The sequence below is a fragment of the Ischnura elegans genome, chromosome 1 (assembly GCF_921293095.1).
Source record: "Ischnura elegans chromosome 1, ioIscEleg1.1, whole genome shotgun sequence".
Classification (NCBI taxonomy): domain Eukaryota; kingdom Metazoa; phylum Arthropoda; class Insecta; order Odonata; family Coenagrionidae; genus Ischnura; species Ischnura elegans.
Genome location: NC_060246.1, coordinates 68,672,617 through 68,689,297, shown reverse-complemented (window position 1 = coordinate 68,689,297; position 16,681 = coordinate 68,672,617). Strand labels below are relative to the sequence as shown.

Here is a 16,681-nt window from a genome sequence, read left to right as displayed (position 1 = left end):
AATACATATATGCTATCCCTCCCCAATTTTAGAAAGCACAATTTGTCTACATTACACCAAATAAAAATTCATTATTCGGGGCAGTATTGAATGAATATATGATGTCATGACATCCATAGATAGAAAATGCATATATATTACCCAAAGTTGCTAAAATAAGTTGTAAGGAAGCATAATAAGAGGATTTGTACTACTCATGCAAACAACAAGAGTTAACAATTTCAATTGCGGGACTAAATCATTCTACAGGAATAGAATAGTGAGTCATGTGAATAGTTATGAAAAGAGGCAATTGTTATTTTTGAAATAAGATATCTCAATTTATTTATTCCGACTGTTTGTAAACATTACAGCATTAAAAAGACATTTAAATATATGTATGAGGTTTAATCATAAGAAGGGGTGACTTATACCTTTTACACCCTAGACAGTTTATTCTACTTTTTGCCTAACAATATTGGAAGAGATAATACATTTTTCTAAAATCAAGCAAGGGACAATAATAATTAATGAATGAACTATTAAGTTCTTTCATAGATAAAAAAACTCACAAATGAAGAAATAAGGACCACACCATGATATCAATACCAGAGGATTAAAGTCCAGCAAGATTATCCCTGGTGTCCCCATCTTTTGAACATTCCTTGGAGAATGACTTTGCTTTCTGAATATCTGTTTTCATTCTCCTGAGCAGCTTTCTGCCATTTCCTGCGAACTCTAACCCAGTGATTCAAATGCTTGCTTAAAAGCTTTTCAGTAGGTGGACATGACACACCCTCTATTTTGACGGCACCATCCTTTTGAATCTGGAATAGATGTTAAAAAAAAGAAACATCAAGCATATAAAATAGTTAGAACCAAAGGTAATTTAGCAATCACAGTACTTTTACATGAAAAACAGCACTTTCTGTAATTACTTCCATCTAATTAATCCCAATATTCCTATTCGGTATTTGGCCCATTACACTTCATTCTACCCATCAACCCAGTGTCCTCACTTCTCTTTAACCAACATCAGTGCTGTTAATAAAGAAGTTAGTAAACACAATTTACTAAAAAAATTACCACAGAAGTCCATTAAAATTATTTAGGGACACAACAAAAGAAAAAATTCATTTCAAAATAAAAATTGAAGTATGCAACAAATTTTTCTAAGCAAAAATCATTGACATTTCAACCACTTCACTACACATTCCTGCAGTGAGGAGGATCATAAGGGAGTAAGAGGGTTAGGCCTATTTCCTGAAGGCGTAGCACTTGCAAAGGGTCGGAATTGAAAATGTCATTATGCACTTACAATTGATATTTTCATGTAAAAATATTCACACTTCATGATCTATTTAAAAATTTTGCAGCCTTCCCTTTTGGACAACCCTTGCGGAGTTGCTTTTAAGGATAAGATATGAAGAAGGACAATAATTATGATTTGGACCTGATTGAGAATTGAAATTAGGTACTACGATCATTGAATATGTTTTGAAAAATAAAAAATGCTTGAATGACCTATCATCAAAAATCATTAGAAACCATTTTAAATCCAAACCCACCCAATTTAAGTAGATACATATTCTTGGTCTATGAAATAAATACATATTTCTTTTTTTTGCTAAATACTTCAATTGACTAACTTTAACAGTCAAAGAATGTGAAGACCAACCAAGCTGTGAACAATTTAATTAAAAATAGAATTCTAAAATCTAATGGTAAACCTTACATTCAGATATTTTTCCAAGTTATCAAAGTCTGGGTCTTTATCATATGGTATAGGAGATGGCATCCGTAAGTCCCTCTGTGATTTGCCAGGAGGTATCGGGCTTGGAGCAGGAAGCTTGTACATATCCTTGCCTTCACCACCCCCATTCTGCATTGCAGCAGGCAATGAGTCTCTTCTTTCAGTGCCATCATCACCTGTGACAACTGAATTATTAGCTACAGCTGATTCCTCTGGTGGCTCAGGAGTTGGGGTCCTTTCTCGTCTATATGGCAATAATGAAAAAGAATACTTATAAATGTGACTAGAGAGAACTTCATTCTTACATATTACATTCTTCACACTTACACTAACATATGACGGATTCTTAATATTCTCAAGCAATATTACAAAGAACAACCAAAAGTTATTACAACGCTGTATATCTAAGATATAAAAATGAGCTCATTTGCAGGAAAAAGATACACAACACACAGCTAATTCAAATGCAACTAGTACATTATTTAGTGCCACATGCAAAAAGTATAAAATACTGTATTAAGTTAAAAAAAAGGCCACATTTTCACAAAATAAGTTACAAGGAGTAATGAGTAACATCAACTTATATTCCCAGAAGGATGTCAAAAAGGAATTATTTGGTTATCATCAACAATTTATTATTGATATCATGGAAAAGAAACCTAATGCAAATTGGTTCAGCTGGATTTAGAAAATAAAAGCACTTAGCATTACAAACAGCAAAATTTGATGGAAAATTTATACGTATTTGGCACCTGCAATGGGTTCTTTTATGGATGAATATTAAAATTGTATATAACTGATAAACAATAATATTAATGGCAGGCAGAGCTTTCATGATTGTATTGTCACACTGGAATTTCCACTAAGATCCCATTTTGGACCTCTACTGTTTTGAAATGCAGTAAATGACCTACTGCACAACATAAGAAAGTCAATAATTTTATTGTAAGTATAACAAAGAAGAATAGCCATTAAGATTCCATATCGTATGTTGGGATAGAAATACCTTTCGACACACAATATTCTAAATTCTTCATTTTGATTTAGCAGACAATTTCTTACGTGATAGCAAGTGAAGTATTTCGAGGCTGATTGGCCATCCAGGCACGGCAGACCGGGTACAAAGGAGTATCTTCCCTGAACTGAGCAAGGTCAACACTACGATCAAATAGTTTCATAACATATGTATGGTGATAAGCAGCATCACCCACAGTCACTTCTCCCCTTCGCCTTCTCTTACGCTGGCCTCTGTGATGGATTCCTGAGCTTAGAGATGATCCAAGAGATATCTGACTTCCTTCTCTAAAACATGAATAACACCATTATAAATGACGAGTTATAAGACAATTGACTAAGAAAAATACTCTTGAAAATCACGAAAAGAAATAAATTGAAAAAGAGAGCTGAATAACCAAGCGTATGTAAAACGAAATTACTCAAGGCAAAATACTGATGTGATGCACGAGAATATAAAAATTTTAATTCAGTCAGAGTAGACTGAGACATTTAGATGAAAATGATACTGGTAAAGACTTCTTTACTCACTTCTTAGGCGATAAGAGTAAATTCTGCGACTTTGAGTACCCTTCCAAAGTAGCAGAAGTTTCATCATGACTACATTCTGACGAATCTTCGTTATGGTCAATTAAACCCTGAAGAATTCCCGTGAGGTGATCTCGTGCTGCCACTACATCGTCTCCTACACGAAAAATAAAGAGTAATTATAAAGGGGGGATAGAGAGGGGATCAACAAAAAGTTAACCCTCTGAGCCAAGGCATAAGTGATCTCACCCAGCGGCGACTTTTCTTCTTTGCTGTCAAATCTGTTACGACTAACTGGTGTCAGCTTCCTTTTCTTCCCCATTGTGAACTGAAATCAATATAAAGATCATGAAACAAATAGTTAGCGATAAGCCATAACGATTATCGCCAATCGTCAAAAATAGTAGCACACAAAAAAGATAGTGAAAAACCTAACATTAGTCTCTTAATGTAGGGAGTGAAGTACATAAACAATATCCATTCGCCAACTCAACATGAGACATTATGATACTTAACAACTTTAATCACTTAAAAGAAATGAAATAATGGCGTAATGGATTATATAATATATTTTAAATGCACTGCAAAAGTTGCTGAGGTAGACGACTCTCTTCAGATAACATAACATCATCCAAGAAGCCAATACATTAGGAAGAAACGACAGTTCGCGACTACTATTGTGATTCAAATTTCAAACGACACAACAGGTTAAAACTACTATTTAGCGAATATAAGTTAATATTTCAACTAATAAATTCATAACGGTACCATGAAGACAGTTTACAAACCTTTAATTAGTAACGTAATAAGTTAGACCCACTTTTCTTGTACGCTCGACGTTTGAAACAAAGATGCGCCAATACTTCGCTTTTTTACCACCAGAGGGCAACTTTACGTAAGCGCATTGTGGAACATTAATTTGAATGTGATTGCAAGCAAGCAAACATGAAGCAACACCCTTTTAATGCTAATAGCTCATGATGCATTTTGTTTCAAAAATGAAATTCATAGTTCTAAGAAAATTATCTATTAAAACAGCACGGCAGGTATTTTGGATGGTTTATATCACTTAAATCCTTTTTGTACTGATGATATAAGGAAACCTACTGGTCAAACGTTAATGGGAAAGTCTTAATTTACATTTTTCGGTTGAAATAAATTATTGATAGGATGAAATTGATCTAGCTGAGGCTTGAGAGGAGTCCAAGGCCCCCATGGAGGGGTCTATGGAAAACATCATCCGGGCATTTGCGGCGTTCTTTGTACTTCATTTCGTTTAGCATGCCGACTTGCATGCTGTCACATACTGTGGAAATGTCATGTTACAGAATATTCTACAGATATTCTGTCTGTCATAACTATCAACTCACATTAAAATGGTATTTTAATTGCATGTAAATACTGAACTATGTTAAAAGGCGTCTTTGCCAAGATATCTTTCCTCTAATTCTGGCGCGAAGATTTGAATTTTGTATTTGAAGTAGAGGCGCCTACGGCCGCAAATCACACTAGCTCACCTCTGGTGTAAGTTATTCACTGCTCCCAGTCACAAGAGGGGGAAATGTGCTTCCCGAATCTCGAAGACTTTGAAAAAATTAATCAAGAACCCTAGAAGGTTCTTGGAATTTACTTTCTTCCGATGACACTGGACAGTATGGAAATCGGCCCTGACACCATTCCTGCTGCTTCCCTAGTGAAATGACCTCCTGAATCCGAATATGACCTCTGTTTTTCACCATCTCCCACCATTTTCGGGGGAGCCCCCCAACTTATTTTTATCGCTTTTCGTTACTTTGGATGGATTAAAAGGATTATGTTAGCATTTAGCATTTCGAACGTTTTAGAGGGTTAAAAATTGTAAAGCATGAACATTTATGGCAAGGAGATAAATTTGGTGGCATTAGTCTCCGTAAATATTAGATAAACGCATAAATAATGATCGATTTTTCCGTAATATTAGCAAAATTTCACGTATTTTCTGAATTTTACAGCTTCCATTTCACACCATCCTCCCTCCAGATATAAGATATATCTACAAGAAACAGCCGTAACGATAAAATGTTTTGCTATGTAAAATAGCAACAATAATTAAAATATGGTAGCAATAGTACGGAAGATTCACTTTACCACACTGACGCTCGCAATGCCTCATCCGCTCAGACTAGGATAGCAACTCTCATGCATTCATAGAAGAAAAAGGAAAAAAAATAATACCTTGTAATTCAACCATTGGAGTTATAAAGTACTTTTTCCTTCATCATGGAGTTTTAAAAAGTATCAGCCTCTCAAATCAATAATATCACAGTTGTCGTCATCTTCCCTCAGTATACCTTTAGAATCAACTTGTCGGTGTTTTAGGCTAGGATTCTATTTCCAAAATATAAATTGTGTAAAATGGTATTGGTTGTTTTAATCTGGATTTTTCCTAGTGAATTGCTTTACTTGAGTGAGTTGTGAATATTATCGTGATTTGATGGATAACACTTGACGGCATGAAAATCGGCCCTAATACTATTCCTGCTGTTTCTCATGTAAAATGACCTCCTAAATCCGAATATGAACTCCGTTTTTCACCATCTCCCACCATTTTCGGGGGAGCCCCCCAACTTATTTTTATCGCTTTTCGTTACTTTGGATGGATTAAAAGGATTATGTTAGCATTTAGCATTTCGAACGTTTTAGAGGGTTAAAAATTGTAAAGCATGAACATTTATGGCAAGGAGATAAATTTGATGGCATTAGTCTCCGTAAATATTAGATAAACGCATAAATAATGATCGATTTTTCCGTAATATTAGCAAAATTTCACGTATTTTCTGAATTTTACAGCTTCCATTTCACACCATCCTCCCTCCAGATATAAGATATATCTACAAGAAACAGCCGTAACGATAAAATGTTTTGCTATGTAAAATAGCAACAATAATTAAAATATGGTAGCAATAGTACGGAAGATTCACTTTACCACACTGACGCTCGCAATGCCTCATCCGCTCAGACTAGGATAGCAACTCTCATGCATTCATAGAAGAAAAAGGAAAAAAAATAATACCTTGTAATTCAACCATTGGAGTTATAAAGTACTTTTTCCTTCATCATGGAGTTTTAAAAAGTATCAGCCTCTCAAATCAATAATATCACAGTTGTCGTCATCTTCCCTCAGTATACCTTTAGAATCAACTTGTCGGTGTTTTAGGCTAGGATTCTATTTCCAAAATATAAATTGTGTAAAATGGTATTGGTTGTTTTAATCTGGATTTTTCCTAGTGAATTGCTTTACTTGAGTGAGTTGTGAATATTATCGTGATTTGATGGATAACACTTGACGGCATGAAAATCGGCCCTAATACTATTCCTGCTGTTTCTCATGTAAAATGACCTCCTAAATCCGAATATGAACTCCGTTTTCCCCCATCACCCACAATTTTTTGGGGAAGCCCCCCCACTCCAATTTTTATCACTTTTCGGTCATTTGGGGGAATTAAAAGGATTATTTCAGCACTTAAATTTTTCCTAGGGATCTTCATAGGTGCAAAATTCTATAACATGAATATTTATGGTAAGGAGGTAGATTTGTGGCCAAATAGCCTCCGTAAATTGCATAAAAACGCATTAAGAATGATCAATTTTGCCATTTTTTTTGCAAAATTTCACGTATTTTCTATATTTTCCAGCTTCCATTTCATATCATCCTCTCCCGAACGATGAAAATATATAACAACAAGAAACAGTAGTAATGATAAAAATATTTTGCTACATAGCATATAAACAACATTTAAAATACGTAGCAAAAGCTGGGAAGATTCACTTTACTACGCTGGCCCTCGCAATGCCTCGCCCGCTCAGGCATGGACGGCAATTCTCTTGCGTTCGCGGCTAAAAATGGAAAAGTAATAGGTACTTTCTAATTCCACGAAAAATATAAGATTGAGTTTTTATATTCTCATTGGAGTTAAAAAGTATTCTGTCCCCATAATCATGGAGTTCCACAAAGAGTCTCTAGCGATCGCAGAGTCAACTCTTTCGGTGTACTAGACAATTATCCTTTCTTTCAAGTAGTTTAAATTGTGTAAAACAGTAGAAGTTGTTTTACTCCGGATTTAAACAAGTGAATGCCAGTATGTGGGTTGAGTTGTGTTTATTACCGTGATTTAGTGTAGGTATAATTATGCTACGCGTACGTAAAAATCATTCTCATCGCTGAGGGCTAAGATTGGGATCCAAGAGTTTGCTGCACCACTTGTTACAGTAGTTTAACCAAATGGCCCGAAGTTACGCGCAAATCGATGCCAATCTCCTAGAAAAGGACAAAAAGGACATACTTCCTTTGGAATGGAAGTTTCTTTGAACAATGCGAAGGAGCGGCAATGGGGTCCTCTCGATCCCCGGTGATAGCAGACATACATGGAAAGATTCGAACAAATGCCGATCGGCTAAGATACGTGGACGATACATTCGTAATTTGGCCGCATGGACCCGAAGAACTGCAGAGTTTCCTGAAGCACATCAACTCCCAACATCCAGCAATACAGTTCACAATGGAGATGGAAAAAGATCGAAGAATCCCATTTTTGGATGTGATGGTGAATAAGAAGATAGACGGGAGTCTCGGCCACGAAATATACAGAAAGCCCACCCACACTGAGCGCTATCTGAACGCTTACTCACACCATCATCCATCCCAGAAGGCTTCACTGGTGGCAACACTATTGCACCGCGCTTACAAACTCTCGGATGCAGAATCACTGGCCAAAGAAAAGGAGCACCTGATGACGACCCTCAAGAGGAATGGATACAACAGAAGACTGCGCAAGTAGAGAAACGCAACAGGACCCTAGACAAGGAGAAGCAGCCAAATGAAAAGCCAGAAACATACGCTACCATCCCGTACGTCGCCGGCGTAAGTGAAAAGATCTCCAGAATCCTAAAGAAGAAGAACATCGTCACGAGATTCAAATGCGTGACAAAAATAAACCAGATTATTCCAAAACCGAAAGACAAGATTCCAAATAATTTCAACGAAGGGGTATACCGCATATCATGCTCATGCGGTAAATCATACATCGGTGAAACATGCAGATCCATGAAGATCCGCCTGCAGGAGCACAAGAGGGCCACACAGAACAAGAAATTCGACCTCTCAGCAGTTGCCGAGCATGCATGGAGTGAGCCTGGGCATAATATAATATTTGACGAAGCGAAAATCATCGCAAAAGAAAAGAGGTATTACCCCAGGCTGATAAGGGAGGCAATAGAGATCATCAAAACGCCCAAAAATTTCAATAGAGAAGACGGATACAATATAACCAACGCCTGGAAGAGAGTGTTTAGAAATCCAACCAATCGCAGCGCAGCAGCAAGGGTTACCGGCCAACAACGCAACAACACCGCGGCCGCCAGGAGAGAGAGCGGGATTCTGGGATATTTCGAGTGGGGGAAGATGAAATGGGAGCTGAAATATGAAGAAAATAAGTAAAAAAAATTGCGAAAAAGGAAAGGTTGAGGATTTTTAATGTGTTTTTTAAATAATTAACGTAATCGAGATTTATACGCGGCAAAAACACCGAAAGCACCACTTCGACCTGAAGATGCCTGGTGGAATCCTGGCGAAACTGTCGTCACCTCTGACAACGAAACGCGGCGATAACCCGGAAAATGGAGAAATCCACAAATTCTGTATGCCACGGAAGACTCCGAGATAACATTGTCGCTCTGCTCACGGCACTGCAATCAGGCTTCACGAAATACTGCTGCTTCCTTTGTGAATACAACAGCTGTGCCTGAGAAAAACATTGCATTGTAAGAAACTGGCCTTTGCGAGAAAGCTTCACCTGAATCATAAAGAAAATCGAGCTTGGCTTGGATTCTAAAACGTGTGTTAGAACTTTTTGGGTGACAAAGAAGTGGTGATTATGTCAATCATGTCGAGGAATGGCCGTCAGCGTATTAGGCGGGGTATAACACATCACTAAAAATGAATTTCATTCATTCACACCTGGACCTTTTCATAGAATATTTTGGAGCAGTTTCAGATTAACATTGGGAACGGTTCCATGAAGATATCAACATTTTAGAGCGGAGATTTTCAGAGAAGTTGAATGCGGGCATGTTTTAATGTATATTAGGTTTTGTATGAGAAACTTCTACCTACTGTTGGTTTTTGTATGAGAAACTTCTACCTCAGTATATAAAGGGAAATCAAATAAAAAAATATTTATGTTATTCATCGCTCTTCACATTTGTTATTTTTCTCTTTGCTGATGCGCGTGAGGTATTGAGGGCGCCAGCGTGGTACCTTCTGAACTGTTGGCACACATTTTCATTATTTTTTCTATACCGTGTTCTTATATATTTTTATTATTGCTGATATGAGCTGTTGATATATTTTTCCATCATTATGGTATATTTCGGGTAGGGAAAGATGAAATGGGAGCTGAAATATGAAGAAAATAAGTAAAAAAATTGCGAAAAAGGAAAGGTTGAGGATTTTTAATGTGTTTTTAAAATAATTAACGTAAAACTAATCCCCCCCTAAATCTACATCCTTACCATTAATTATCATGTTTCAGAACTTTTAACCTCTCAAAAACCTAATAAGAAATATAAATGCTAATATAATCCTTTTTACTCCTCCAAATTATTGCAAAAGTGATGAAAATTAGTGGGGGGCTTACCCCCAAAAATGGTGGGTGATGGGAAAATACGGAGGTCATTTTCGGATTCACGAGGTCATTTTACCGAAGAATCTTAATTTACCTAGAACCTACCTGCAGGAATGGTATCAGGGCTCGGAAAATATTTTTTGCCGTCCAGTGTTATTTGAAAACGTAGTGACAGAGTACAATTTCATTTCGAATGATTTCCATTTTATTTGTATACTACTTTACAACGTGTTCCGATTAAATAGAGACCCTTTGCCGACATCGTAATCGTTATACAATTATGTACCAATAAAATTGTGTCGTATATTTATTATGCAGTTATGCATTTTTATGCATAAATGAATTAAAATACGATATATAAATATAATTATATAAATCAAGGGAACTGGCTATAGAGATGCAGTCATATATTATTGAACCATGGTTATCTGGTGAACCATGGCCACTTACTTATATTGCCTTATGTACTTTAATCTATTAGTGATATATTCTCAGTTTATAAAAATCGTTTTCAAAAGTGTTTTATTTAATACCCTCGAAGTATTTTGACTGCGAAATTTAGTAACATCAATTTTTCGAGAGTAAAATACCATATTTTATTTTACATCATAAATTGCTAAGTAGTGGGGAGTCCATGTACTGTAGTGGCAGATTTATAATTTGAAATCATCGCATGCTTTTGGAAATTGATTTTAAATTGGTAATGGCAACGCATTAAGGGTATATATATCTTTATAATAAAATATTATTACCGAGAACTATTTGAAAAATTGAAGGAGAAGATATACCTCTCAAGAAAATATTCATGAACTTCAAATCCGTTGTGAGCAGGATAGGTATTACAAACGTACTAAATTTCATTCTTTGCGAGTTAGTTGTTCCTACATGGACTGCATTTTCAAAAATGACTTAGGCTACCCCGTTATTGAAGCAGAATAGCAAGATTATAGTCTAAGCCCTTCAGCTGAGGGGAAAGTGTATGAGCGTTTTTACGAGCAACTGCGGATAAAGCGTACTTGTACATACGTTCGATTCTTTCTTCTTACCTGCCTTCCCAGCCCCTTCTTATCTTCATGACCAAAATCATATCTTTCTAGTGAGCAAAAATCCCTTGATACACAATATAGTCCCTCGCACTGGCCGTGCCGTATACCATCGCCGTGAGCTTTCTTCCAAATCTCTTGTAAGTGCACTGGTTTTCCAACCGCAAGTTGCCATTTATTTGGTAATGAATCAAACAGAAACTTACGAAACAACTGAACACAATTCTTGTTTTTACCGAAATATGGCTACTAAAATTTTTATTTAAATAATGGTTTGAAGTTACAATAGTCCTCCACCTTACAGCCTGTGGGGACTTCCCACGGAACATCAACCAATTGATTAGGATTGGATTAAAAGGGTCCTTAACCTGCTCTGCCCCTCACAAGGACCAATGGGACGAGCGTATGGGATCCGATGCAGAAATACTTCCGCGAACTGAATAAAATAGTAAGGAAGGCTGCGCGTTTCGTCAAAAACTGCTACGGGCGCAGAGACAGCGTTACCCAGAAGTTAAGCGAATTGGGCTGGGAGCCGCTGGAGACTCGGAGACTGCGCGCTAGGCTTAGATTGCTTGAACGATTGAGAATGGATATCTTTAAGAGCGACACGGAGGGCATAATATTAGAGCCACACTATATTTCCAGGTCCGATAGAAGCGATAAATTAAGAGAGATTTTTTTGCCGAACGGATAGATATGGGAATTCCTTTTTCCCCCGAACCATAAAGGACTATAATAAACGCTAATCCCAACCTCTTTAGAGCACTTCATTTTTATGTATAAACGGTTGGTGTCCTAACTCCCCCTGCCACACGCTTTTAGGCGGCTTGCGGGGTATTATGTAGATGTATACCTCCTTTGAATATTTCGCTATCACTTTCGCTTTTGCTGCCGTAGCTGATGGGGTGAGAGTGGCTCTTCCAAATGACTTTCCTCACCGAATACTTTTTCGGACCACGTCCTTGAAGGATGGGTGTAAATACTTGTACCGAGATCAGGGGCTGTCTGGCCAGGTCAGCTGGTCGGCAATTGCCGAGGGCCCCCGGCTTAGGGGTCCCCTCAACTCTCTCGTCTATCGTGAAGCGTGTGTGAAATATGCAGTATAAAAGACTCAGTTTACTTGAACCAAAGTTTTTTTTGCTATTATAAAATTCTAAGTTTTCATTAATTGCCTTACTTACAGCATAATCAGGGCACAATTTTCATGAAAAAAATAAAGGTGCTAGGAGATAAAATAAAAACTTATATTATTTTGAAAGGGTTATTCGAAAGTGCTATTTTTGAGGTTTCTTAGATTTCAGTGAAGTTTCAAGAAACCGATTCACTTAATAGATAATAAAACCGTAACAAATTATTAAATTTTATAAGCTGTGAAATTTTCACTTTCCATGTTTTTTTTTAAGATATTGATTAATTTGATTTTTAATTAACTTTAATTTAGTTTTTATGATCCAGTATAGCATCAAAAACCATTTCCGGGAATGCAATTTCTTGAAATTTTCGGGTTGAGACCCCCCGACTCCCCGCTTTAGGGGGAGCTCCATCATGAACCCTAGCCGAGGGTCCCCAATCACCCCAGACCGCCCCTGACCGAGATAAAATATAAGTGCTAAAGGAGATCCGATGTGACCTCCAGTCTCTCAGGACGAAAGCGTTATGTGTAGATCCTTTGGTGATTTCGTCCCGGAAATGGTCCACATACAAAGCGAGGAATGAAGAAAGAGGTCGCGAAAAATTATGAGATGTTCCTTTTAAGGCTCTTGTGTTAATTTGGTGACCATATGTTTGATTCTTATTCCTTCGATGCCTGCTATATTGCGGAAAAAAGGGGAAGTGAATCAGTGGCAAAAGCCAATTTATTCCGTCTCTCCCGTTATTTCTGAAATAATCATCTCCTTATAGGTATTCTCGCCACCTTTCGCTTGACGCGTTCTTCAAAATTTCTCTCCTTTTTCGGGCGAGGTTTGCTTTACATGCTTATGACCATTAATTTTACGAGAATGGCGGACATCGGAAACCATAAAGTGTAGTAAATTAATGACGATGGAGAAACTCGGAGGCTTTGATGTTATTATCACATGTAGGTTACATAAAGTTTGGCTTAGCTAGGCTTCTGTTTCTGATGTGACCTTTCGACTAACGTTGTGCCCGAAGGCTACCTCTCGGCAAAGCTTAACGTCACTAGGTAGATCATCGTAACATTGCTATTATACGCGATTGTGTCCCGTGGGCACGTTCATGTCCACAAATTGATTTTCGTCAAGGTGGATGTGGTTTTGTGTTTGACTTCATCCACAAGCACAGCGGAAATTCCAAAATGTATTGCTAGTCGATAATGGGCCTATTCTCCCATCGAGGTAAATTTAGAACCTCCTCAGCATAAGAAGAACGGATCATCTGAAAAATTGACATTGACCTCCAGACTATCATCGTGGGCTAACTCTCTCAATGAGAGCTTGAAATAATATATGCAATAGGTATAAAGGGAAGCAATTCATAGGCAGTTATGAAAATTATCTGTCAGTTATTTGTGAATTTACTCCCTTGCGCATTTAACCCGATTCACAATGCTGCTGAAAGTTGTTTTGAAGGCAGCTTAGTTGCCAGGTAGTTGTATCTGTGGGCTGCTTAGCAGTGTAGCGTTGATGTGGGCAATGAAAATACACAATAAGGAGGAGCGAATAACTTTTATGAACGACACATGTTACATCACTCGGCGCAACTGCGCGACTAATACACACAAAAAATGAGCGGCGCTTTCTCACGCCTGCCAACCTTGCTGGCTGATAGCCGACACAAGAATGAAATCCCAACACTTCCCCTTGTCGGATATCAGACACGAAATGAACATTACTACATCAAATAAGATAAATAAAGGTGCTTCTCAAAAAACAGAACTATCTTAGTCCGAAGGACACAAAACCCTTAGTTTTAACACCGGTTACAGATTTAGTAAACAAATCGGCCATTTCAACAATATTCTCCAACTAAGACCTTACAGGAATAAAAATCCTGCTAAAAAACCAACTCGAAGAATAAATATCCATGAATGCATTCATGCATATTTTTGTTGCAGAAAAATCTAGCATTCAATATTCAGGTTTGATTGATTCAATTGTACATATAACTAATGTAATATTGAGGACATCCAGCTGAAAAAGAATTCTACAATAAAATGTCATCTTCACTTCTTTCCTACTCAAGTGTTAATTCAAGGTCGTGGCGCATTTGGGACTAGAAAGGCATCGGAGGATATCTGAAACGCGATAAATAGCGTACGATGAGGTAGTCCAGGAGATATTTAAAGTCTAAAATTGTTAATCGTCAGTCTTGAACTGCATCTAATTTTCGTTGTTACATTCGACGCCTTAGCAATTTCAGCACATTCGTAGAATTTAGCGTAGCAAAAGCCAGTGCCGTTGCGCATAATGTTCAAGGGTGTACCCAGGATCAAAACTAGAGAGAGGCAAGCGGTGGTCGTTCGAGTTGTAATACAGAAAAGGTTAAGGAACCAAAATTTCTAGAAAATTATAACAGCGCTATATTAGTTTTTAAAATTATTTGCTCGACAAAAATATTTTAACCACATGTTTTATACTAGTATCACTTTTCTTGGATAAAAAGAAAATATGTTTAAAACTTTCGCTTTGAACTTAATCTACTTTTGCTTCTAGAGGGATAAAACTGCCCCCTGCTGTCCCCCGCTGGGTACGCTCATGATAACGTTACAAAGCTCTTTACAAATCAGCCGATACCAAAGCGGAGGAGAGGTCGGTTTGGGGTAAAAGTCAAACACAGCGCTCCTCTCTGGGAAGTCTTATTTCAGCTTAATATTTCCCATTGCTATTAACTCAGGATGAAATGAGAGATTACAGACGGCCCCAACCTACAAACATGGACAAAATTTACGCATTCTTCATTTATTATTTATTTAGGATTAAATATTGAATAAATTATTAACTACATCTATCAATATTCAATGCGTATGTAATATTGGCTCTCAACATTAACATGTGTTGAAAGCACTCCGAAAAACTAGTTACTTTGTATGCAGCCACCTTGGCGTACGAAGTAAGGATCATAGGTATAAACACCTAAGGAAGAAATTCACCGAGAAAAATAACATTTGATTTTGATGATATTGTAAAAGCTTTTACTTTCTGAAGACAATTTTTATAAGCATTTGTTTGTAACAGAATTTCAATTACGGTTGTCTGGTAACAAGAAAAGTTTTCTCAACTAACAGCATTGATCTAAATGTAATTTCCGTCATAATTAAATAAAATTAGGTATTTTAAATTGTATTGGATATATGGGTGCGTTGAAAACTAAGATCATTTGAATTTTGAATTGAAATATTGTTTTCTAGTTTTTTTTTCATAATTTTTAATTATGAAAAAGTAAAAAATATTCTTGGCAGCATGAATAAACGTGGAGAATTTTATTTTACAGAAAAAAAAAATTTCGCGAGAGAAAAGGCGGCTTGCTTGTCATATTCCCCGCACGGCAGAATCCAACTCCATGCTACGGCGTATCGGCACGTAAAATTAAAATTTCTCGGATGAATTTCACAAAGCAATGTTTCTCTGCTTTGACGAAGTTTTTTTTTTTACTTTTCACCTCTTTTGTCGACGCTCTTAAATTATTGCCAGCCGTATAAGTTACAACTTTTGCCCCAAAATCTACCCTCGCTTCCTAGCGGTGGCTTCAATGGTGCGAATATGACCTAGATGCAGCAATTATAATTCTGGCTGCGTGAGTAACCGCACATGGAGCTTCCGGACCCAAGAGGATGTGTTTGTAGGGTCGGGTCTGAGTCCTAGTTTATGAGTCTGTTGGGCAAGGGGCCCTGTGAACTTATTAGGCCAATTGTCGCCATAAGGAGCGACTATTCACACGCCAGTGCACGGACGTAAACGCTCCGGTTAGGTCAGTGTGTACTGATAGAATAGGCGTGGCACGCTGAATTATGACGGCTTATTAGCCTTCTGGTACACCTAAAGCGGGAGAATTGAGTCAAGTGGGACGTCCAGGGAATCACATGGGAATTTGGTGAGAAGCATGTTCCCTCGGATATTTGTGAGAAAGAGGGGATTTGCGTGGAGCAGAGTCTTGAGGCCTAGCAGGTGACCTCTTACGCCAGTATACGGATGTTTTGTTTTAACTTAAGGTGGTAATGTCTGTCCAATTCAAATGCATTCGTTGGCATATCCACTAATTTTTCTCAACGTATTGTGAAGGCGTCTATGCTGATATTTGACTAAAACTTAGGTATTTGGAGGACATTTTTTACAAAGGCAAAAAGGAAGTAAGGTGCTGTAATCAACTTTGAATGTTTCGGAAATGAAAACAAAAACGTACATCTCTGACAGTCAATATGAGGGGTTGCTATGCGTGAGCTTTTATCTCAATTTAGCGTTGGATCTCCAGTGCTAGTGACTATGCATTTTATATAGAATATTAAATCAGCATCTTGAGGGTAGGTCTTGACTAAGACCTACATTCTAAATTTTAGTAGCTGAATTTTAGTAAAGTATCGTGAGTGTTGGTCTTTATCAAGACCTAAACTTAAGATATTAATTTAATATTAAACGCAGAGGTCAAGAAAAGAAAAATAACTCAATTTTTATTGAATGAAAACCATTTTATAAGTTCCATTATTAAGATATTATCTTTGGAACTTAAACGAAGTAGTTTTTATT

General features: G+C 37.2%; 2 protein-coding genes across 2 annotated transcripts; one reads left to right on the top strand and one right to left on the bottom strand.

Moving 5' to 3' along the window:
* Positions 1-297: 297 nt before the first annotated feature.
* LOC124162812 (protein lin-37 homolog) lies at positions 298-4,148 on the bottom strand. The gene is made up of 6 exons (XM_046539475.1): positions 4,063-4,148; positions 3,524-3,602; positions 3,278-3,431; positions 2,795-3,034; positions 1,715-1,976; positions 298-806 (listed from the first exon to the last, which is right to left on the bottom strand). The coding sequence occupies exons 2-6, from the start codon at positions 3,594-3,596 to the stop codon at positions 612-614; spliced, it is 924 nt and encodes a 307-aa protein (XP_046395431.1). The 5' UTR covers positions 3,597-3,602; positions 4,063-4,148; the 3' UTR covers positions 298-611.
* Positions 4,149-7,641: 3,493 nt separating this feature from the next.
* LOC124154292 lies at positions 7,642-8,091 on the top strand. Its single transcript, XM_046527963.1, has one exon. The coding sequence runs from the start codon at positions 7,642-7,644 to the stop codon at positions 8,089-8,091; it is 450 nt and encodes a 149-aa protein (XP_046383919.1).
* The last annotated feature ends 8,590 nt before the right edge of the window (positions 8,092-16,681 follow it).

Coding starts and splice junctions, on each gene's coding strand:
- LOC124154292 (XM_046527963.1), top strand. CDS start 7,642: ATGGGGTCCTCTCGATCCCCGGTGATAGCAGACATACATGGAAAGATT.
- LOC124162812 (XM_046539475.1), bottom strand. CDS start 3,596: ATGGGGAAGAAAAGGAAGCTGACACCAGTTAGTCGTAACAGATTTGAC. Junction 3,432..3,523: donor AGAAGAAAAGTCGCCGCTGG/GTGAGATCACTT, acceptor TTTTTCGTGTAG/GAGACGATGTAGTGGCAGCA. Junction 807..1,714: donor ACTTGGAAAAATATCTGAAT/GTAAGGTTTACC, acceptor CATCTATTCCAG/ATTCAAAAGGATGGTGCCGT.